Raw genomic sequence first — 21,163 nt, 5'->3', positions numbered from 1 at the left:
CAACATAATTGGCACGATTTATATAAATATATATATATATATATATATATATACTCTTAGAAAATAAAAGGTTCAGTTCCATATAGAACCCTTAGGTTCTTGACTTAACTCTAAAGAACATTTTATGCCAAAAAGGTTCTATATAAGTATATAAGGAGTGAAATGTCTTCATTTCCAGTGAAAATGTATGTTTACAAGCTGTTTAAGTCATAAAATTAATTAATTAATTAAAACTACTGTAAATCCATAAAATGATCCCATGATGGGAACCCATAAAATGTTCTATAAATGAAGTGCCTGACAGAACAGAACCCTTTAAGGTTCTATATAGAATCTTTTCATCTAAGAATGTTCTTGATTTTATCATGCATGATTCATTAGTGCATGTTATTCCAAAGAAATGAATTATACATCAAAATGTAAAAACGTTGCCAAACCCTCATATTCTAACCTTTCAACGAAGTATCCTGTTTCAAACAGAAATACATTATGGAAGTACAATAGCTTGCGAACGGCGTCTCATGAAGTTTGCATCACCTCCCAAGGTGAAATGTGGATCAGAAATAGTCTTTTATTGTCTTCAAATGACTTGTTTTCGATCTCACACATCTCCATTTGTGTCTGAATGACGTGTCTTCAACAACTGCACAGGAAATAGGAATCCGTCAGAAATCGAGGCTGAATCCGCGGTTATTTCGTTGCTCGTCCTGATGACAGTGAAACTGAGCGTATGAGTTGCTTCCGTTGGCCTTTTGGGCATCGCCGTAGAACAAAGTCATAGTTGGCTGATGTAGACATGGCGTAAAATACATTGGCCTTTTCTGGAATATGCAACTCTACAACAAAAACATGCATACAAATGATGAGTATTGCACATGTGCATTATTTTGAATAAAACCAAAAAACCTTCCATTTATAGTTTTAATATAGTATAAACATATAGTGGGATTCAAAGGTTTCTATATTTTAATAATGACAAGTTTAATTTATTCGGAAAACCCTTTACTTGAAGGGGTGTGCATAAGACTGACATGACACATGTCATGAATATGAAGGAGGTTTTATGCATGTATTAATGCAAAAATGAGAAATATTTTTAATGCAAATATGACATTGTTTGAGATGTCTTTGTTATGACAACTTGACAAACCAATACATCATAACCTGTCAGTGTCTTGGTAATGACAACTTGACATTACCAAGACAACATAAATTGTCATAAATATGTTATAAACATGACATAGCAGATTAATTATCAAACTTAAGAAACTACTTAGCTTTATGGGTTAACTTTACATTAAACTGTCATGTGGTTGGTTTTGACATTGGCTGTCATGAGGCCATTATAACTGTGTCATGAATATTTTCTTGACCTCAACTACAGTGGTACAAATGTAATTTGTCATTAAAATGTTATAATGGCCTCATGACAGCCAATGTCAAAACCAACCACATGACAGTTTAATGTAATATTAACCCATAAAGCTAAGCGGTTTTTTAAGTTTGATAATTAATCTGCTATGTCATGTTTATGACATATTTATGATAGGTTGTGTTGTCTTAGTAATGTCAAGTTGTCATGACACTGACAGGTTATTATGTATTGGTTTGTCAAGGTGTCATAACAAGACATCTCAAACAATGTCATATTTGCATTAATATGTCATAATTGAGGGAATGACACTTCATGACAGTTGTCATAAACATGCATAAAACCTCCTTCATATTCATGACATGCGTCATGTCATGATTATGAAGCTGTCATGTCAGTCTTATGCACACCCCTTCAAGTAAAGTGTTACCATTTAGTCAAACCAGTTTTCAGTACCTCTGCCTTGGGCCAGGACTTGTACAAGGGTGAGATCCTGCTCACTAACATCCTCCAGGTTGTGTTTTTGCAGAGCTCTCTGGATCACCTGGGCCGTCTTATCCTGACTGGTCAACTGCGCAAGAGATCGTAAAAACAAACAAACATACAAGTCAGTTGAGAAAGAACAGAATTCACTCCAGTTTCTGCTAAATGTTTACAGAACTCTTTAAGAAATAAAAGAACTGCAATCTTCCACAATCTTTAGTAGTGATATCCAGCAGAAGAGGATATAAATGTTGACTCAAAGAACAGGTTTTGAATGATGTGGATTTCTGCACAAAATGACTCTTAGATCTTTATTGAATTCATAACAGTAATTATATTTATATTTAACAAACAACAACATTTTATTGTTTGTAACATTTAACAAACAATCAACATACAATCAACATACCAGCCTGGTAATTATACATTTGAGGATGATGATTATGATTAAGTAGCAAATATAAAAGATGCTAAATTGCACCTATAAGTAACATTCAATGCATTATTATTCAAGCCATTCTTAGGCTTTCAGAAATGAATACTAATTAAGATGAGTACCTAGAACATTACATCATTGTTTAGTTTTTTTTTTTTGGGGGGGGGTTATTTATTTAATCTATATTAAATAAATAAAGCTATATAATTATATATAATCATTGGCAAATTCTTGCATTAACGTCCCTCCAAATTGGCATAGAGAAGTGAGGATAAGCTGTAGCATCAGTTATATAACTCCTCCGGTTCTTCAAGCGGGATTCGAACCAGCGTTTCCGGCATGGGAGGCAGGCACGCTAACAAGGACACTAAAGACAACAACCTCTAGTGTCAGTCGCCAGCGAGCCTCTTGAGTTTGAATCCCGTTTGGAGTGGTGTGAGTAGTACCGGTGGGGTTACATTGGTGCCGTGACCCGGATGGGAGTGAGGTTTAGTGGGGGATAATTACGGAGGCCAGCTAGTAGGGGTTGAACAACGTCAACTAGTCACTAATGACGTTAATAATGAAGAAATAAACCTGAACCTCGAGCTTATGGCATATGACACAGCGCTGCCCACAAGGCTATTGCTCCTACATAGCAGTTTATTTTTATCAGTTCTTTTGTCTTTGGTTCGTTATAATTCTCACGGATTTCTGCTCGTTCTAAATCAGATACAGATAAAGCAGCACAATAAAGGCCCGTTCACACCAAGAACGCTAACTATAAAGATAACTATTAGCGTCCACACCAGTGTATGATATCGTTTGGTTTCTAAGCCTGTGGATTTCTGTCACTTTAAATGCTCGAGCTCCTCACACCAGGATTGATTCTGATTGGCTGTCAATGTTTTTATCGTTCATCAGCTGGATAAAATCGTTCTGAAAGTGATTCCAACAATATCGTCTCTCTGTGTCATTATTGTTATAGCTGTGGAGAGGACTCTGCTCTTCTTTAATATTGAGAATGATTTTTAGAACTATTACTTTATGGTTATCTTTAAAGTTATCGTCCTTGGTGTGAACGAGCCTTAAATATTTATATGAACGCATTAGTGAGAGGGATTGCGTGTAAAAAAACACAATTAACTTATGCTGTTTAAAACATGCATTCATCCGATGAATTCTGAGCATCCAGATGGTATAATAAAACATCTTGTGGAGCTCTCTCAGAGTATGCATTTATTTGTCATTTTAACTGATGTAAACAGAAGTAGCGCATGCGTGCGTCATGGCGTAGCATAAATATCAGCAGTACGTTGCATTACTCACATAAGTTCCGGTTTACACTTAAGTGGAATCCATATGTGCGTTTGGCCGGAAGCTAGTTATTTTACTTTGTAAAGTTTTAAATATGGATATTTTTTGTACACGAACGCATCGCTTCGCTTCAGAAGGCCTTTATTAACCCACAGAGCCGTGTGGAGCACTTTTATCATAGATGGATGCACTTTTATGGACTTAAAAACAGAAACAGCAATTCATTGCCATTATAAAGCCAGGAAGAGCCAGGACATTTTTTAATATAACTCCCGATTGTATTCGTCTGAAAGAAGAATGTCATACACACCTAGGATTAAATGAGTAAATTTTCATTTTTGGGTGAACTATCCCTTTAAAGCGTCATGGCAGAGCATTAAAGTTGACTACTTGACTAGTCCGTGCAACCCCTACCAGCTAGTAAGAGCTGTGTGAGTAAACCTCACTCCCCTGGTCTCAAGAAGCTGCGGTCTATATAGTGCCCTTGTTAGCACGCCTCCCATGCCGGGAATTAACTGTACAAAATCTGTAGTTGTTGATATCAAAAAGGCGGTCTTAAAAAACACTGTCCCAAGGGCAAGAACTTACCAGTATGCTCCTGTACATGTTGCCATTGTTGCAGAACTCCACGCTGACCCTGATGATGCAGGAGTCGTCCACCTGTCTGTTGTAGAAGGGCAGGGTGGTCATGGAGAACGAGCGCTTATGGCAGGAGACCAGGTGAGGGTTAGCTGACGCTGGAGAAGACGAGGATGAGGAAGATGGATTAAGACTGAGGTCCTGGTGAGAGCTGGAGGATGAACTAGACATGGTAGAGGAATCAGGAGAGGAAGACGAGGGAAAACCCTTGGGCGTGTTCTGAACGCAACTGGAAAGAGACTAGAGATGAAAGGAGAGAATCACATTTTAGAGCCAGTTACAAAAAGACAACGTCATATGACACCATAAAAAGCACCATAACACTCTGAGACGAAAATACCAGTTGAGCTAAACAGTCAGTATAATGACTGAATGATAATACCATATCAATATGGCTAAACAAATTAATGGACATGGACAATGTTGATTTGAGTTTAAATTACTTAATTATGTGAAAAGGATGAAAGCATATGAGAGACATGAAATGAGATCAGCCTTGTAGAATATAATCATGGGTTTCATTCCTGATAAAGTGTAGCCTGAATGCAAGTACACAAATGCATAAACGTTAATGTTGTGAAAGAGCCTTCAACATTTTGTTGACACTTAATGAAACTGAATTTTTGGTCTCAGCAACTTCAAATGACGTCAAGGAAGCGATTAGGGCCAAAATTTTCAAGAATTTAAAATATTTTTTTTAAGTATCTGTAGTATCTGACGCAAGTATGTCCCTGAATACGGTGCAAAGTTACAGAAGGCATGACTGCTGACACAGAGATGACTTCTTTAACGCCGTGCTTGAGTCATGTTAGCGACGAAAACTCGTGTCAGATTGGTGGGAAATTAAAAACAAGGACAAAAGTTTTAGTGTCTGCAGGATATGATGTAAAAGACGGTCAAGACCTTAGAAGCGAATAGAGACAGTGTGTGTGTGTGTGTGTGTGTCAGTGTGTGTATATAATTAAATGTTTCTACTAAGATCTAACAAAATAAAAGCTTCTAAATTGATATAAAATTGTATGTGTAGTACCGGTGATTCCTCAATTTCAGAGCCGCTGGATCCTGACGAGGACACGCTGATCTGATCTGCGTTCTTTCGCGAGCCCTCATTTCCTGACAAGAGCCTGCAAACATAAATTCTTGCCATGTTAAGTCACGTTATCTCTGTTGTGTACACTCTATTATGCTAATGAAAGCTTGCAGCTAATAGGATAATTGCAGCAAACTCAAGAAATCCTATCTGCGCCCTGACATAAGTTAGAAATGGAGTTCAAACTGATACTCACGATGAGAGCTTTTTGGTGAGAGTTTGGTGACTCCAGCCGCTGTTAGATGGAGAAGTGTCATGAGGAGTCTCCAGCTGTCTGGAAAGTTCATAGCTGACGACAGTGACACAACAAGCACAATTAAGATAAAGGAAGTGATCTCATAACAGAATTCTGGAGGAATATTTGTAAGGTTCCAATACTCCTTGTTTTATTTTATTTTTTTATCAATTTATTTTATTGGTAACACGTTACAGTAAGGTTTTATTAGTTGACATTAGTTAACTACTAAACTAATAATGAACAATACTTTTATCTACAGCATTTATTAATATTAGTTCATGGTAATTACAACATTTACTAATACATTATTAAAATCAAATGTTGTATTTTTGACATTATTTAATGGACTGAACTAAAATGAACAAACAATGAACAGCTGGATTTTTATTAACCAACATTAAAAACGATGAATAAATACTGTAAAAAATATATTGCTCATTGTTAGTTCATGTTAGTTAATACATTAACTACTATTAACAGATGAGACCTTATTATGAAGTGTTACCATTATTTTATTTTAATTGAACTTATTAGTGCTGTTTTGCTATTTACATTTAGGATTAAACTTAATCCTGATGTTTATCGTTTTCTGTCTTAGTTTTCATTTAATATATTTAAATTGCAGTATTTATATTTATATTAAATTATATTATTTTAGTTTTTATATTTATATTATATTTTATTATTATGTTATATTTTTATTTTCAGTTGTGCTTTACAAATAAATTGACATTGAGATTAATATTAATTTGATATCCTCAAAAAAGGACCTAAAGTATAGTATTTATTTTGATCCACACATTTGCCCACTCTTTTTGTAAATCTATCATGACTCGGTTCAGAGGATTCGGGCGTTGGAGTCTCACCTCTCCTGATCCGACAGCAGTTTCTGACTCTGTAGCCAGGCGGCGATCTGAGGATGACGGGGTAAAACATACTGAGAACACGAGGCCTGCAGCTGACGGATCTGCCTTAAAATCTCAAACTCCTGTAAAACAGCGGGAGTGATTCCCAAGAAATGAGAGGCGAAGCAAGAATATACAGAGCAAGAGATTAAAGTGAAATAGAGGAAACAAAGCCAAAGACTGTTAGCATGACTGTTATGTAACACACCCCTCACAAATAATCAGTCATGAGATTAACATCAGTCTGCCTTCGGAGGAAGAGAGTGCTTTTTAAACATAAGTCTATCTCTACGGCGCCGACGTCAAACCAAAGCTTTAAAGAGGACTTCATGTCTATTCAGAATGAGCTCTTACCAAATCTATAACAACAAGATCTGGACAAAGACTGCTTTGGATACATTTAATTAGACAGTTAAGAAGATAAACAAACAGAAGGACTCACCCGTCTCCTCTTTTCGAAATTAATGAGGCCACCCTGTTGATAATAAATTATGTACAGATATTAATCAAAATGATACATTATGATATTACACTGCATGTGAAACCAAATTAAAAACTGATAAGAAAAAAAGGACATTTTTACATTTTCAAAAGAAATGTGAGTTATGCAAACATCAGGGCATTGCTACCATAGGTGTCTGATTAGATGTTTTAATAGTTGTTACGTAGTTGCTAGGGTGTTCAGGCTGGTCACTGGAGCATTGGTGTTGTGTGTGATTTCTGTAAACACTGTAATACAGCTACTTTGATGTTCTTAGCAAATATTCTGCTTGGGTATTCTGTGTGTTGCTAGGGCGTTGCTAGATTGTTGCTATGGTGTTGCTAGGTGTTCTGAATGGTCATTAGGGTGTTCTGTGTGATATTGGCACACAGTTATGCGGCTGCAAGGGTGCTCTGAGTGGTTTTTATCATATTCTCTGCTAGGGTATTATGGGTGTTGCTAAGTGATTTCTAGGGTGTTCTGGATAATCACTAGGACAGTGGGTGCAATGTAGTTGCTAGGGTGCTCTAAGTGTTTTGAGTACCTGCTCTCTGCTGAGTATTCTGGGTGTTATCACATTCTCTGCTAGGGTATTCTGAGTGTTGCTAGGGTATTCTGGGTGTTGCTAGATTGTTGCTATGGTGTTCTGAATGGTCACTAGGACATTTCTAAGTTGCAGCAAGTTAGTTGCTAGGTTGTTCGGTGTGTTTTAGCACACAGTTATGCGGCTGCTAGGGTGCCCTGATTGTTTTTTAATCACATTCTTTGCTAAGGTATTCTGAGTGTTGCTAGGGTGTTGCTAGGTTGTTGCAATGGTGTTGCTAGGGTGTTCTGGATAGTCACTAGGACAGTGGGTGCAATGTAGTTGCTAGGGTGTTCTGGATAGTCACTAGGACAGTGGGTGCAATGTAGTTGCTAGGGTGTTCTGGATAGTCACTAGGACAGTGGGTGCAATGTAGTTGCTAGGGTGTTCTGGATAGTCACTAGGACAGTGGGTGCAATGTAGTTGCTAGGGTGTTCTGAGTGTTTTGAGTGCCTGCTCTCTGCTGAGTATTCTAGGTGTTATCACATTCTCTGCTAGGGTATTCTGGGTGTTATCACATTCCCTGCTAGGGTATTCTGGGTGTTGCTAGATTGTTGCTATGGTGTTCTGAATGGTCACTAGGACATTTCTAAGTTGCTGCAAGTTAGTTGCTAGGTTGTTCTGTGTGCTTTAGCACACAGTTATGCGGCTGCTAGGGTGCCTGATTGTTTTTTTTATCACATTCTTTGCTAAGGTATTCTGAGTGTTGTTAGGGTGTTGCTAGGTTGTTGCAATGGTGTTGCTAGGGTGTTCTGGATAGTCACTAGGACATTTCTAAGTGGCTGCAAGTTAGTTGCTAGGTTGTTCGGTGTGTTCTTAGCGCGCAGTTATGCGGCTGCTAGGGTGTTCTGAGTGGTTTTTATCACATTCTCTGCTAGGGTATTCTGAGTGTTGCTAGGTTGTTGCTATGGTGTAGCTTGGGTGTTGTGGATGGTAACTAGGATATTTCTGAGTGGTTGCAAGGTAGTTGCTAGAGTGTTCTGTGTGATTTTAGCACACACTTATGTGTCTGCTAAGGTGTTCTGGGTGTTTTCTGGGGTATGGTTGCTGAGGTGTCGCAAGGTGAACAATATGTAATAGTATGAGCACCGCTAATAAAGTCAAGCACTCCGCCATTCCTAAACAAACATGATTCCAACCTCACCTCCACAGTGTCTGGCAGGGCAGTGTCCAGCATGTTCAATACTGTAAGGTACGTGCCCAGGTATGGAACTGTTCCTCCAGCTGAGCTCTGGAAAAAAAATCACTCAGCTATTAATCACCTGAATAGTATCACTGTAAAACATTGATTATTAAATATAAAAAAGTGTGCCATCTGTCATCTTTACCATCTGTTTTGTTAGAGGGCATCTTTTGGATGTTTTTGTGGTATTGTTATCCATGTCATCTTGACTCCCATCCTATAATATGTGAGAAACAACATGTAATCAAGCTAGCATGTGACACCCTAATAATCTTAAAAGTACATAGCACATACAAATACTGGGTAAAATAATCGATGCATAATTAGATTGTACTACCGTTCTAAATTTTGGGGCCAGTAAGATTGTTTTTAAAAATAAATTAAAACTTTTATTCAGCAAGGATGCTTTAATCTAATCAAAAATGTTTGTAAAGATATTTATAATGTTACAAAATATTTATATTTCAAATAAATGCTGTTCCTTTGAACTTTCTATTCATCAAATAATCTTTTAAAAATGCGTCACAATTTCCACAAAAATATTAAGCAGCAGTTTTCAACATTGATAATAATAAGAAATGTTTATAATAGTGCTTTCATGTGAACACAGAGATCAGATCATTGCTATAATAATCTTAGCACACTCTGGTCGAACAGAGAAGTCAGTTTTAGACAAACAGCACCTGTGTCTCAATTTATAATAGCATAAGTGGATTAAGAGAGAAAATAACTCCAAATATGAGATCAAATGTGTTCAACTTGAAATTATAAAAGATCATTAAATTAAATTCACGTCGCAAGAAGTGACTTCAAATCTGGACCAGAAACACCAACTCAAGATAGTTTGAAAGCATTTTGATTATTGTGTTTATTATGGTTTTTTTTTTTTTAAACTAAAAATCTTTATATATACTGTATATGTGTGTGTGTGTGTGTGTGTGTGTGTGTGTGTGTGTGTGTGTGTGTGTGTGTGTGTGTGTGTGTGTGTGTGTGTGTGTGTGTGTGTGTGTGTGTGTGTGTATAAATATACAAATTAAAGCTAATTTAAAATAATTAATAAAAAATCCAAATATTAATTCAAATCTATCATAAATATGATACTACATAAATAATACTTAAATAACAGACACTATATTCATGGCTTACATCCACAAAGATTTCTCGGCTGGTCAGAACACAGTTCTCATCAGGGAACGTTTTGGTCAGGTTCTCAAAGACAGACACGGCTTCTCTGGAAATACAGAATCAGAGGTTTGCAATGAAATATGGCTTCCCACCAGTGGCTCAGGGTTTTCTACAAAGTACTTGCTGGTTAGAAATATAGAAAACAAAACCAGCTGTATGAGACTATAGTGGCCATAAAACCCAATTACATTTGAAGGGTGTATATAAGTACCTGCTCACAGCAGACCAGGTCTTCCTTAGTCTGTAGATGGGGTTGGACTGAAGGGCAGATAAAATGGCCTTAAGAGAGGAGAAGTTCTTCAGCTCTCTGCACCCCTGCGTCAAAATAAATAAGTCTTTCTTTAATACCTATAATGATATTTTAAAGGTTCCTACTTTTGTTTTGGAGGTCACCTACAATAGGTTGACATGCATCCAAGGTCAAAAACACTTTAATTTTCTCAGTAGACATTGCAGCATCACTTTTTTTCTGTAAAAAGGGCATACCTGTGCGACCCGAACCCATTTTTCAATGACTCTGGCTCTTTCTGCGGTTGTGGAGGAAGAGGCAGAAGATGAGGGATGGAGCAGAGAAGTGATGACCCAGTTGGTGACTGCATTGAACTGGGTGATGGTGGCCCAAACAGTGGGTGAGAGGTTCTCATTCTTGTCTCGTTGGGACCACACACAGCCCAGACATTGGAAAGGGACCACCTTCATGAACAAGTCCTACAACATCAGAAACACCAACATTACAAGATGACTGTCACCATGACCATAAGGAAGCAATGAAGCAATGGCACTCACGGTATCCACACGGGTGAGCTGTTCTGTAACATCTGTGATGGAGAAATCCATGAAATCTGCAAGGTTATCTGACTCAACGTCTTTCGCCTCCTTATTCAAGCCTGGTTCTTCTATATAATCAACTGGACAATCTGCCACAACATCTGGATGTGCAAAAGACAGAAGAGTTTAAATTGTAGTTGGCTTCACTTATTCAAGAGGCTAAATGTTGATCCATACACATTTTTCAGCCTATATCAAGTAATAAAATCTTCAAATGATGTGCACAACAAACAAATAATCCAGTATTGACCTTCAGTCTGGAATTTCTTCAGGAGCGCTTCATAGTGTTTAGCCAGGGGGAAGAGAAAGGGGTGTCCTCTCAGCTGTAAGCACATGAGACGCAGGGAAGAGTGCATGGGAGGATCCCTGAAATCATCACTGTACTCGTCCAACCACATCTGGAGCAAAGTCCACAAACAGCTACGAGGAAATCGGGAAAGAGGGGTAAAAACAAATCAAGTATTGAAGCTGTATTTTCAAAATTGTACATCAGAAACCCTACGAAATGAGCGGACTTGTTTAAAGTTGAATTAAATCGAGACTGAACTGACTTCAGCTGAATAATGACACTGCTTTACATCATTGATCATTATGTTCCTGTTTATCACTGTGAAGATGCTTTGAAACAATCTGTATTGTATAAAGTAAGTAAGTAAGTAAGTAAAATTTATTTTTATAGCACATTTAAACACAGCTTGCACTGACCAAAGTGCTGTACATAGCGCAATAGCCAGAAAAAAACTAAAAATAATAAAAAATATAATAAATACAAATATAAATACAGACATAGCACAGTAAGACAATTAAAACGCAGGAAAGGCCAATGTAAATAAGTGAGTTTTGAGTCTGGTTTTGAAAATTGTGATAGACGAAGCATTTCTGATGTCAGGTGGCAGTTGGTTCCACAGCTGAGGGCCAGCAATGGAAAAGGCTCTATAACCTTTTTGTTTGAGCCGGGACCGCGGGACATGGAGAAGACCTTGGCTGGAAGATCTAAGGGACCTGGGAGCTACATGCGGATGAATAATACCAGCTATGTAGCTGGGGGCCAAGGCGTGAAGAGCTTTAAAGTGCTATATAAATAAGGTGAGTTGACTTGACTTAAAGATCCAGTATAATTTATCCACCACTATAGAGGCACAAAACATAATTTCAAAAATAATATGCTTCCTCCATTTGCTATTGGTTGGATAAACAGATAGGCCCTACCCAGATTCATTTAATCATGGTCTACTGGACATAAAAAAAAAAGTGTCAAACATCTTATTGTCAGCGTATATTTTTACCTGTCAGGGTAACTGGTGCTGTCAAGCGAAGAGTTGTCCCTATTAGAAAAGATGAAAAGGTATACTTCTTTATGAATAGTATTTATAAAAAAACATTAACAGTACTGTAGTGCTTAATTAGTTTAAGACGTCTTGTCATTAAACCTTATTGACAAAACAGTGTTATAACAGATAGTAGCTATAAAAACACACCTTTTCACTTTACACATTCAAGAATGAATGACGGACTGATGCAAAAACTGCATATAACCTTTCCTTATTAGTATTTGTCTGGTTTTACAGTAAAAAACAAGCAAGAAAATTACATAAGATTAAGACTTGTTTTCAGATATCTAGATCTTGAATTTAGTTTTTTTTTTTTTTTTTTTTTAGCTCAATGGTGATTAGAGATAAATAATCTAGATTAAAGAGTTGGTCTAGACACACATTATGTTGAGAAAGTAACTTGGCTGGCTTTTTCTTTTTTCTTTTTTTTTTCTTTTTTTAAACGCTGGCGGGGAAAGAGTTAAAAGTAATGCATTTAGATGCAAGATTCAACCAAGACGAAACAGGCCTGTCTGAACAGACATTCAAAACCCATGTGTTAAATCAAAAGTGTGAAAAATATAATTAAAAAGTGCCTAATTGATGCAGTGTTTCTCATAAAAAAAGGTAATACATGAACCCATTAACCCACCGAGACCAGAAGTCAGTCATGATGAGTTTAAGGAAGTGATCATCAGTGGTGACGTACTATATAAATAAATGACGTAGAGAAATCCAACACACAAACAACAGATAGCCAAATACAGCCTGTTATCGCAAACACACATTTCCATATGCACCTCTAAACACACACCTCTGGAAGAGCATCTCGATGAGTTTGTTGGAGCTGGTAAACGTGTGATACGCGGACAGCAGTATTCTGCCGTAGTCTTGTTCCTGACAGCAGGGGTCCAGGAGGTGAGAGACCAGCCTGTCCAGCGTGGCCGCTTTTAACCTGCGCACTTTACATGTGCGGTACTGAACGAAAGCCTCTGTGGGCTCGGCTGACTGCAGGACCGGCTCTCTGCGCAGGGTGATCCCGAACACCGCCCCGTCTTCATGCTCCTCGCCCCACTCCTGAACAGGCTCCTTTGACAATGACACAAAAGACATTACTGCGACAATACCAAAAAATAATAATATATATATATATATACAGTTACAGTATATATATATATATATATATATATATATCTGAAGGATCATTATATATATATACAGTATTGTAGTTTAAGGACCAGTTTACACAGTTTTTTTTATGTTTTTCTATATTGACTTATACACGTCCATACCAAGTCCATACTTAGTCATATGTTCCACAAAAATCCAACAACAACAAAACAAATTGACCAAATATTTTTTTAAGAATTGAATAAGGGTGAGTAAATAAGCAAGGACACAATACATCCGTTCACAATCCCTAAAATATACACTACCATTCAAATGTTTGGGGTATAGGTAAGAAATATTCATCCTTGAAAGAAGTCTCTTATGCTCACCAAGGCTGCATTTATTTGACCAAAAATATTAATATAGTAATATTTTGAAATATTTGTACAGTTTAAAATAACAGTTTTCTATTTGAAAGGAATAGTAATGTATTCCTGTGATCAAAGCTGAATTTTCAGCATCATTACTCCAGTCTTCAGTGTCATATGATCCTTCAGAAAAGATCTGAGAAACATGGTTATTATCAATGTTGAATACAGTTGTGCTGCACAATATTATTGTGGAAACCATGATACTTTTTTCAGGATACTTTGATGAATAGAAAGTTCAAAAGAACAGCATTTATTTTAAATATAAATCTTTTGCAACATTATAAATGTATTTACTGTCACTGTGATCAGTTTAACGCATCTTTACTGAATAAAAGTATTAATTTCTTTTTTTTTATCTTACTGACCCCAAATGTTAGAATAGTGTACACGCTCCCTTATGACTCATATACATTTTAAAATGTTTATATTATAAACATTCAAGTCAAGCAAAGAAACCATAACATAGCTACAAAATGGGCGAGACATGTTCTAAATCAAATACCATGCACTTTTCAACAAAAACCCTTCCCATAATGCACTGTTTGTAAAACAACACTGGTGACTGAGCTGTCAGCTAAAAGCAGCATGGATTTGCAAACCACAGACACGAGGACAAAGAGTCATTATTACAAGCTTCATCTGGCTGACTAGCAGCTGATGTCACTATAACATTAGGGCAAGTCTACACCTGCACACCTGAGGGATTTTGTGTCAGGATTACCTCTTTTGCTGAGTATAGGTTGTGTGTTGTTGACTGTAAACTATTAGAAGCGGGTATGACACTGAAGACTGTCAATTACAGCCCATTATTGACGGGTTAAACGGATAAACAAGAGGAGAGCTGAATGTGTGAAAACAAGCAAGCAAAACAAGAGACTACTGTTCAAATCCAAAGCTTCAGTTGGATGAACATGTGCTTGATAAGAAATAAAGTCAAGAAAAATAGTCAAGAAAAGCATGTTGCTATGCAGTTGCTAGGGCGTTTCTGGGTGGTTGCTATTTGAAGAGTGTATGAAAATGCACAAGCATGATGCTATTGTGTTGCGTGTTGCCAGGGTATTGCTATGCAATTCCTGGGGCGTTCCTGGATGGTTACTATGTGAAGATGCATTGCTATGCAGTTGCTAGGGCGTTTCAGGGTGGTTGCTATGTGAAGATGCATTGATTTGCAGTTGCTAGGGAGTTTCAGGGTGGTTGCTATGTGAAGATGCATTGCTATGCAGTTGCTAGGGCGTTTCAGGGTGGTTGCTACGTGAAGATAAATTGATTTGCAGTTGCTAGGGCGTTTCAGGGGGGTTGCTATGTGAAGATGCATTGATTTGCAGTTGCTAGGGCGTTTCTGGGTGGTTGCTGTGTGAAGAGTGCATGAAAATGCAAAAGCATGATTCTATTGTGTTGAGGGCTAACAAGGTGTTGCTATGCAGTTGCTAGGGCATTTCTGAGGGGTTGCTATGTGAAGAATGTATGAAAATGCACAAGCATGATGTGTTGAGGGTTGCCAGGGTGTTGCTATGCAGTTACTAGGATGTGTCTGGGTGGTTGCTATGTGAAGAGTCAGAGTGTTTGAAAATGCACAAGCATTGTGCTATTGTGTTAAGGGTTGCCAGGGTGTTGCTATGCAGTTGCTAGGGCATTTCTGGCTGGTTGCTATGTGAAGCGGCATTGCCATTCAGTTTCTAGGGCGTTTCTGGGTTGTCGCTATATGAAGAGAATGAAAAATGCACCAGCATGATGCTATCGTGTTGTGGGTTGCCAGGGTGTTGCTATGCAGCTGCTATGGCGTTCCTGGGTGGTTGCTATGTGAAGAGGCATTGCTATGCAGTTGGTAGGGCGTTTCTGAGAGGTTTCTATGAGAAGAGTGTATGAAAAATGGACCAGCGTGATGCTATTGATTTGCCGGTTGCCAGGGTGTTGCTATGGTGTTCTAGGTGGTTGCTACGATGGTCGCTAGGGTGTTCTGGATAGCCAGGAAAGTTTAAACTTGTTTTAGAGCAGTGGCTTTTTGAAAAAGCTTGCCTGCCTCAGCAATTGCTAATAACTACAGCTATTGTAACTTATAATCTCCATCTCTGAATATAACATGAGTCTGTCCTTATGAATAAGCAAAATTAAGTGTCTTTTGATTTATTCCAGTGAACAAACACTACAGCTAATGAGAACCTGTCTGCAGCTCAAGAGGCAGAGCGCTTCAGTTCAAAGGACATGCACCTGGGACTCTGTATTTTCAACCTGGGACACAAAACATAGCATTATATATACAAAACATATCATTAAAGCTGCATAATATCACACGCACAACGATCCTGCTTTTCAAAATCAATACCTGCTTGCATTTTTTAACCTTTAAAAGCCGTTTTTAAAATCTTGTCCTATATAAAAACCCATTCTGGTTGCTCTTTCAGCTCTATATCTCATCTAAACCACACATTAATAATTGGGTCATTCCTGGAATTCGGTAATATTTCAGCTTGAAAATATTTCAGCAATAAAATAAGTACATTGTGTATACTTATGGACTAAAATAAAATTGTGAAAAATAATAATTTGCCATCTTAATTTTATGTGATGGGGTTGAGTTGTTAAGCTTGACAGTACCCCCCCTGACTATAATACACCTCAAAATAAGAATTAAAAAGTAGGATACTACTTACCATCTTCTGCACCACTGTTAAAGAGACCTGAATGATGTCATTTCTGGTAAGTGAGGTCACATATGGGTGGAGTCATTATTATAGGAGGAGAATTGTTGGCGTGATGGGGTTGATGTTCAGACTGAGGGACATAACGTCTGTTTTTTTTACAATACTTGCTTTTTTTTTTCAAGAAAAATATTTTTCACAAGAAAGTGACAAAGAAATTCTTACAATATTGCCAAAATTATAGATACTGTGCACATTTTGTTAAATATTTTCTAAGTACAAATTCAGTAAAGTGCCTCAGGGACATGACAGAATGCTTATAGTGTACGATAGAAATAAGACATTATTTTATGACTATAATTATATAAATGCATAACGGACATACTGAAGTATTGTGAAAAGCTTTTAACGTTTCATTTTGGTGAACCACCACTTTAAAAAGTCAGAGGGACTGAAATATTACCGAATCCCAGGAATGACCCAGTTACTCACTGGTCACACCAGGTCATGGGCATTTGCCATCTGATAGCAGGAAGCACGAGAGAAATTGCTATTATTCAAGGAAAAGAAAAGAATAACATCTACTTTCTGAACAAAAATCACTATGTATTTTATATAACGCCCAGCGGCCCAACAAACACAGATTCCCAAGCTGTACTGGAAGTGCTGCTGACTAGGTCATTTACTTCGGCTTAATGTCTGTTGCCAACATTCACCAGCCCAAATCTCACAGCAGACAAAACAGAGGCACATGACACACACAAACTGGGCATAAACTGGTGGCTGTTGTAGATTAGTCCGTTCAGAACATACGGTACATCATAAGCTTATTATACAGCACACAATAAGACAAATATCGAAATAATGCATTACTGTAATGCGTTACATACTCTGAGTAATTTTATACTCTACAAAAAAAAACTAATTTCAGCAGCTGCCTTAAATTTTAAAGTATAATCAGTTTTGCTGCACAATTCACTTTGAATTAAATTATATTAAACGGACCTAAAAAAAACAAGCTGAATCTCGCATAACTTAAAAATTAAGTTGAAATCGGTTAAATTATTTTCATGAGAGACGTTTTTATGACTTTATCATATTTTATTTAATTGTGTTAAATCCTATTTTTGTAGCTATACTTTATATATGTCTGTAGACATGTACTTCCTTGTTATTTTGTATGCATCTATATTAAACATTTATGCATTTAAAATGTACTATTGTCTATTTAAATAAAAAAAAAATAGAAAAATGGGATGGGTAAAAAAAAAATTTTGTCAGACAGACATTGTAATATTGATTACAATGTAATATTGATGACAATCAATTGCAAAATACTAACTTGGTTTAACAGCATTACAAAAATGTAGTTACAAAAAATGATCCAGTTTCGAACTCGATATTTCAAACGCAATGCTAGAAAAATCACATGTGTTAAACTGTTTAACTGATAGCCATTGTGACAACTTGCCCCGGTCTCTCCTATTGTATAACTGTGATTCATGACCATTTATTTTAACCCAGTAACATCCAGCCCCTCTCTCTCTGACCCACATTGAATGGCCTCGTCTTTCAGCAATGATGTAGCCTATATCTGTCAGGTGCTGGGACAGCACATTTTCTGAACACGATCTGTTAACTCTATTTAAAGTGCATTCAGGGCACAGCAAAACACACACACACACACACACAACTCGATTCATAACACAGTTACATTATGTGTGCGATTGTACAGTAGACTACTTTTCATTTAACACAGACACCACAAATAAATCATTCGTCTTACCATTGTCAACTCCCATTTTCCCATTTCTTAAGGATGTTTTTACGATATAATCCTTTCCATCACGAATAACCATAGAAGTAAAAATAATAATTTAGAAAACAAACTTAATTGCACTATTCGCATTCGCTAGAAAATAAACATCTTGAGAGTTGCATAAAGCGTTATTTATATCAAACAGCTGCATATTCAAACAGATGTTTAGAATAATAAGCGATTATAGGCCTTTATAAAAAATAACGATTATCAGCTTAAATTCTCTATAACTTCAGAAGCGCCAATCTAAAATCCCCATTATGTTAAACTATCTTTCCTTTGAGTCAGACTGCCAGCACTGATGTGTCGTTTCACCTGCGTTCATAAGGGCATCATGAAGTGGGAGGTGTTAAAGGAGGAAGTCTACACTGTACGACACAACACTAGAAGAACGTTGCCATTATATCAACACTGGACGCAACTGACATCTTTAAAGCGATTTTCGAAGGAATTCGAATTCGAATTGAATGAATTTCTGACTCAAAGTTTCAAGTTTCGCATCTGTTGATCTTCCTCTCGCGCGACCCATATCGTGGCGCTGTTAGCTTAAAAGAAAACACGAAGGCTATATTTGAAGTAGGCTATACATCACTATAAATGTATAATGAAGTAATTTAACCGTACTTTGATACGTTTTGCCAGCCTTTAGTTCAGTCTGAGACTGCTACAAAGCGCTCGATTAGCGAACTGTTAGGCCTACTATGGTTACCGACTCAGAGGAAATTTCATTATTCATTCATTCTTGAGTTGTGAATATTACGGTAACTTCATTTGACCTGAACAAAACGTAGGCTACATTTATAAAAAGGTCAATGATTTTTAAAAAACAAAATAAGCTAAAGAAATAAAGATCACTATTTATGCCTTTTATTTCAATAACAATTAACATTGCCTTTTTGTAGGCTACTTAGGCCTACATCAATAAAAGGCTACATATGCCTACATATAGATGTCAAATTGCAAGTTTCAATACAAAAAAAACAATTTTAATATTGACAAATGACAAACTAAATGTTAAACCAGCCCAAATAATAAGACACCTTAATATTATGAACATCTAAATATCAGAAAACTCAGATAAAGAGAATTTTATTTGTGAAATAGGCTATACAGTAAAAATCAAAGTGAAATGTACACCATTACATGGTAGGCTAATAGGCCTATATGTATTTATATAGTTGGTATATATAGCATATAGTAGGCCAGAATGGACTATATTATAGATATGCCATGGGCTAAATGGTTAAAACTTGCATTAACTGTTGGGCATTTGACACTTTGATTTGTACTGTGTGCCAAAAACATTATGAAGGCTCTGACAGTCAGTCTTATATTTGAATTATTACTTCTATCCTCCTCATAAAGTACAGGGCTCGAGATCATGAACCGCCCGAGGGAAGGGCTTTTCTGGTTGGCACACAACGGAGGCCAGGAAGTCCTTCAAGCTATTCAAGAAGACCTCATGCGTGCGTCCCGTGGGATCTGTGACGTGTTGCTGTCGTCACTGGCGAGCATCTCATCTAACTGCGGCTTTCCAAATAATATTTTACACTTTGGTAGAGACGTAGCCTACGTGCTTCAAATAGGCTAGGAAAGCAGGTGTCACTCTCCAAACTCAAATTATTTTTTATCTCAGAAGTGAGAAGCTAAATTAGGTGAGAATATAATTAGGGCATGGTTAACATTTTGTGAAAATGATGGTTAGAGGCAAAGGCCACAAAACCGAACCTAATATGATGTCATTTTCGCTGTGCACACATAAAACCTATATTCTGTGTTAATAAACAATAACTTGAAATCTGAGCTGTGGATTGAACTCTAAAAGTGTAAGCTATGAGCTATATAAAACTGAAACCAGCCCCTGGAGATTTGGCTATCATGGAAAAGCATTCACACGTCACTATGGGAGCCGAGCTTCTGTATTGTTGAGGGAAATCAGTCACTTTGAAAACAGTGTAACCTAGGTTGATTGTTTAACATGGTTATATGTAGAGCAACAGAACTTCCTTATGGGACTGTGATTTTGCAAACTGCCTGCATTAAATATAATAGCATTGTAAACAATATATAAGGAACGAAGTTTATAGTGGCTTCATAAATTAATTAAAAACATAAAAAAGCAAACACACACCTGATGCACATTCTTTGTTCTTCATTTTCTAGAAGTAGAGTTTAAAAACCTTCCTGTAGCCTATTATTTATTTTTATTTTGTAGTACAAGTAGCCTACTAAGTAGGCCTAACTTAACTTACTCCGATGAAGTGCCTTAACGCAACTGACATCGTAAACTGGACTTTCCAACTCACAAATATGAACTTCCCAGTAGTTAAAAGCATCCATAGGCCTACATATGAGTGAAATGGCTTCTCAAACAAGAAAAAATGTAGGCCGGGGCTTGATTTTGTCCATGGGGAATCATTGGTGGTTGTGGTTTGCTATTGGCTGATCTGATGTGAGTGACAGGTTGCCCCGCCCTCACACAAGTAAAGTCATCAAAGAAGATGGAAGGGAAGATATTTTGATTAAAGATTATGTGGCACATGAACTACAATAACAACAACAACAACAAAGATGTGCATGGATAAATCATTTATAATACATACTGCGATATTCCATTAAAACATTTCTTTTGATTTAAAGATTTAATGATGACTTTAAAATAGAGTGAACTTGGGTACATTTACCTCAATTCACCCTATATACTGTTCTACTGTATTTGATGAATAATATTAACAATAAATAAACAAACTTGATGATTCCAAAATGTTTGACCGGTAGTGAATAACAAATTACAAATTTTTCGTTATTTTAGACCTGTTTTTTTTTTTTACACAAAAATACATTTGAAATTAAAGTGTGCAAAGTCAGATTTGCTCCAGTACACAGCTTCTGCTAAACATAGCGACTTATGTATATTTGGTAAACAGCGCCACCTAGCGGCTAACTGAAAATGAGAAAGTTCTACAGCTATTAAATTCTAAAATAAGCATTGATATGGCAGTTAATTCACATTTTTTATGTTTAAGACAGAACAAAACTTATCAATAACTGATCAAAAAGGTCTCATAAACAGGTTTCACAAGTTTTTTGTAGAAAATTCTTTATTTACCATGCATTGAGGCATACGAACCTGTA

General features: G+C 36.9%; 2 protein-coding genes across 2 annotated transcripts in view; one reads left to right on the top strand and one right to left on the bottom strand.

Annotated features, from left to right (window-relative positions):
• The window catches only part of LOC130069457 (serine/threonine-protein kinase/endoribonuclease IRE1-like), a 119,851-nt gene that overhangs the window by 57,451 nt on the left and 41,237 nt on the right, over positions 1-21,163 (top strand). The window lies entirely within an intron of this gene.
• Positions 480-18,088, bottom strand: LOC130069437 (ral guanine nucleotide dissociation stimulator-like 1). Its single transcript, XM_056233318.1, has 17 exons — positions 17,996-18,088; positions 12,844-13,118; positions 12,006-12,044; positions 10,970-11,139; positions 10,678-10,820; positions 10,378-10,599; positions 10,103-10,206; positions 9,853-9,937; positions 8,852-8,923; positions 8,668-8,754; positions 6,902-6,934; positions 6,421-6,542; positions 5,513-5,605; positions 5,257-5,350; positions 4,176-4,466; positions 1,829-1,943; positions 480-836 (listed from the first exon to the last, which is right to left on the bottom strand). Exons 1-17 carry the CDS (start codon positions 18,017-18,019, stop codon positions 691-693), a joined length of 2,115 nt encoding a protein of 704 aa, XP_056089293.1. The 5' UTR covers positions 18,020-18,088; the 3' UTR covers positions 480-690.

Source organism: Rhinichthys klamathensis, unplaced genomic scaffold (genome assembly GCF_029890125.1).
Source record: "Rhinichthys klamathensis goyatoka isolate OS25496 unplaced genomic scaffold, OSU_Roscu_1.1 h1tg000015l_1, whole genome shotgun sequence".
NCBI classification, from domain to species: Eukaryota; Metazoa; Chordata; class Actinopteri; order Cypriniformes; family Leuciscidae; genus Rhinichthys; species Rhinichthys klamathensis.
Note: the sequence above shows the minus strand (reverse complement) of the source record. Positions and strands in the feature narration are given on the sequence as shown.

Bases quoted from the DNA above. Each gene is read 5' to 3' on its own strand.
- LOC130069437 (XM_056233318.1), bottom strand. From the start codon at position 18,019: ATGGGAAAATGGGAGTTGACAATG. The intron at 10,207-10,377 runs GTATGCCCTTTT...ATTTTGACGCAG, and splicing joins AATGGGTTCGGGTCGCACAG to GGGTGCAGAGAGCTGAAGAA. The intron at 6,543-6,901 runs GTGAGTCCTTCT...GCTGTTTTACAG, and splicing joins ATTTCGAAAAGAGGAGACGG to GAGTTTGAGATTTTAAGGCA.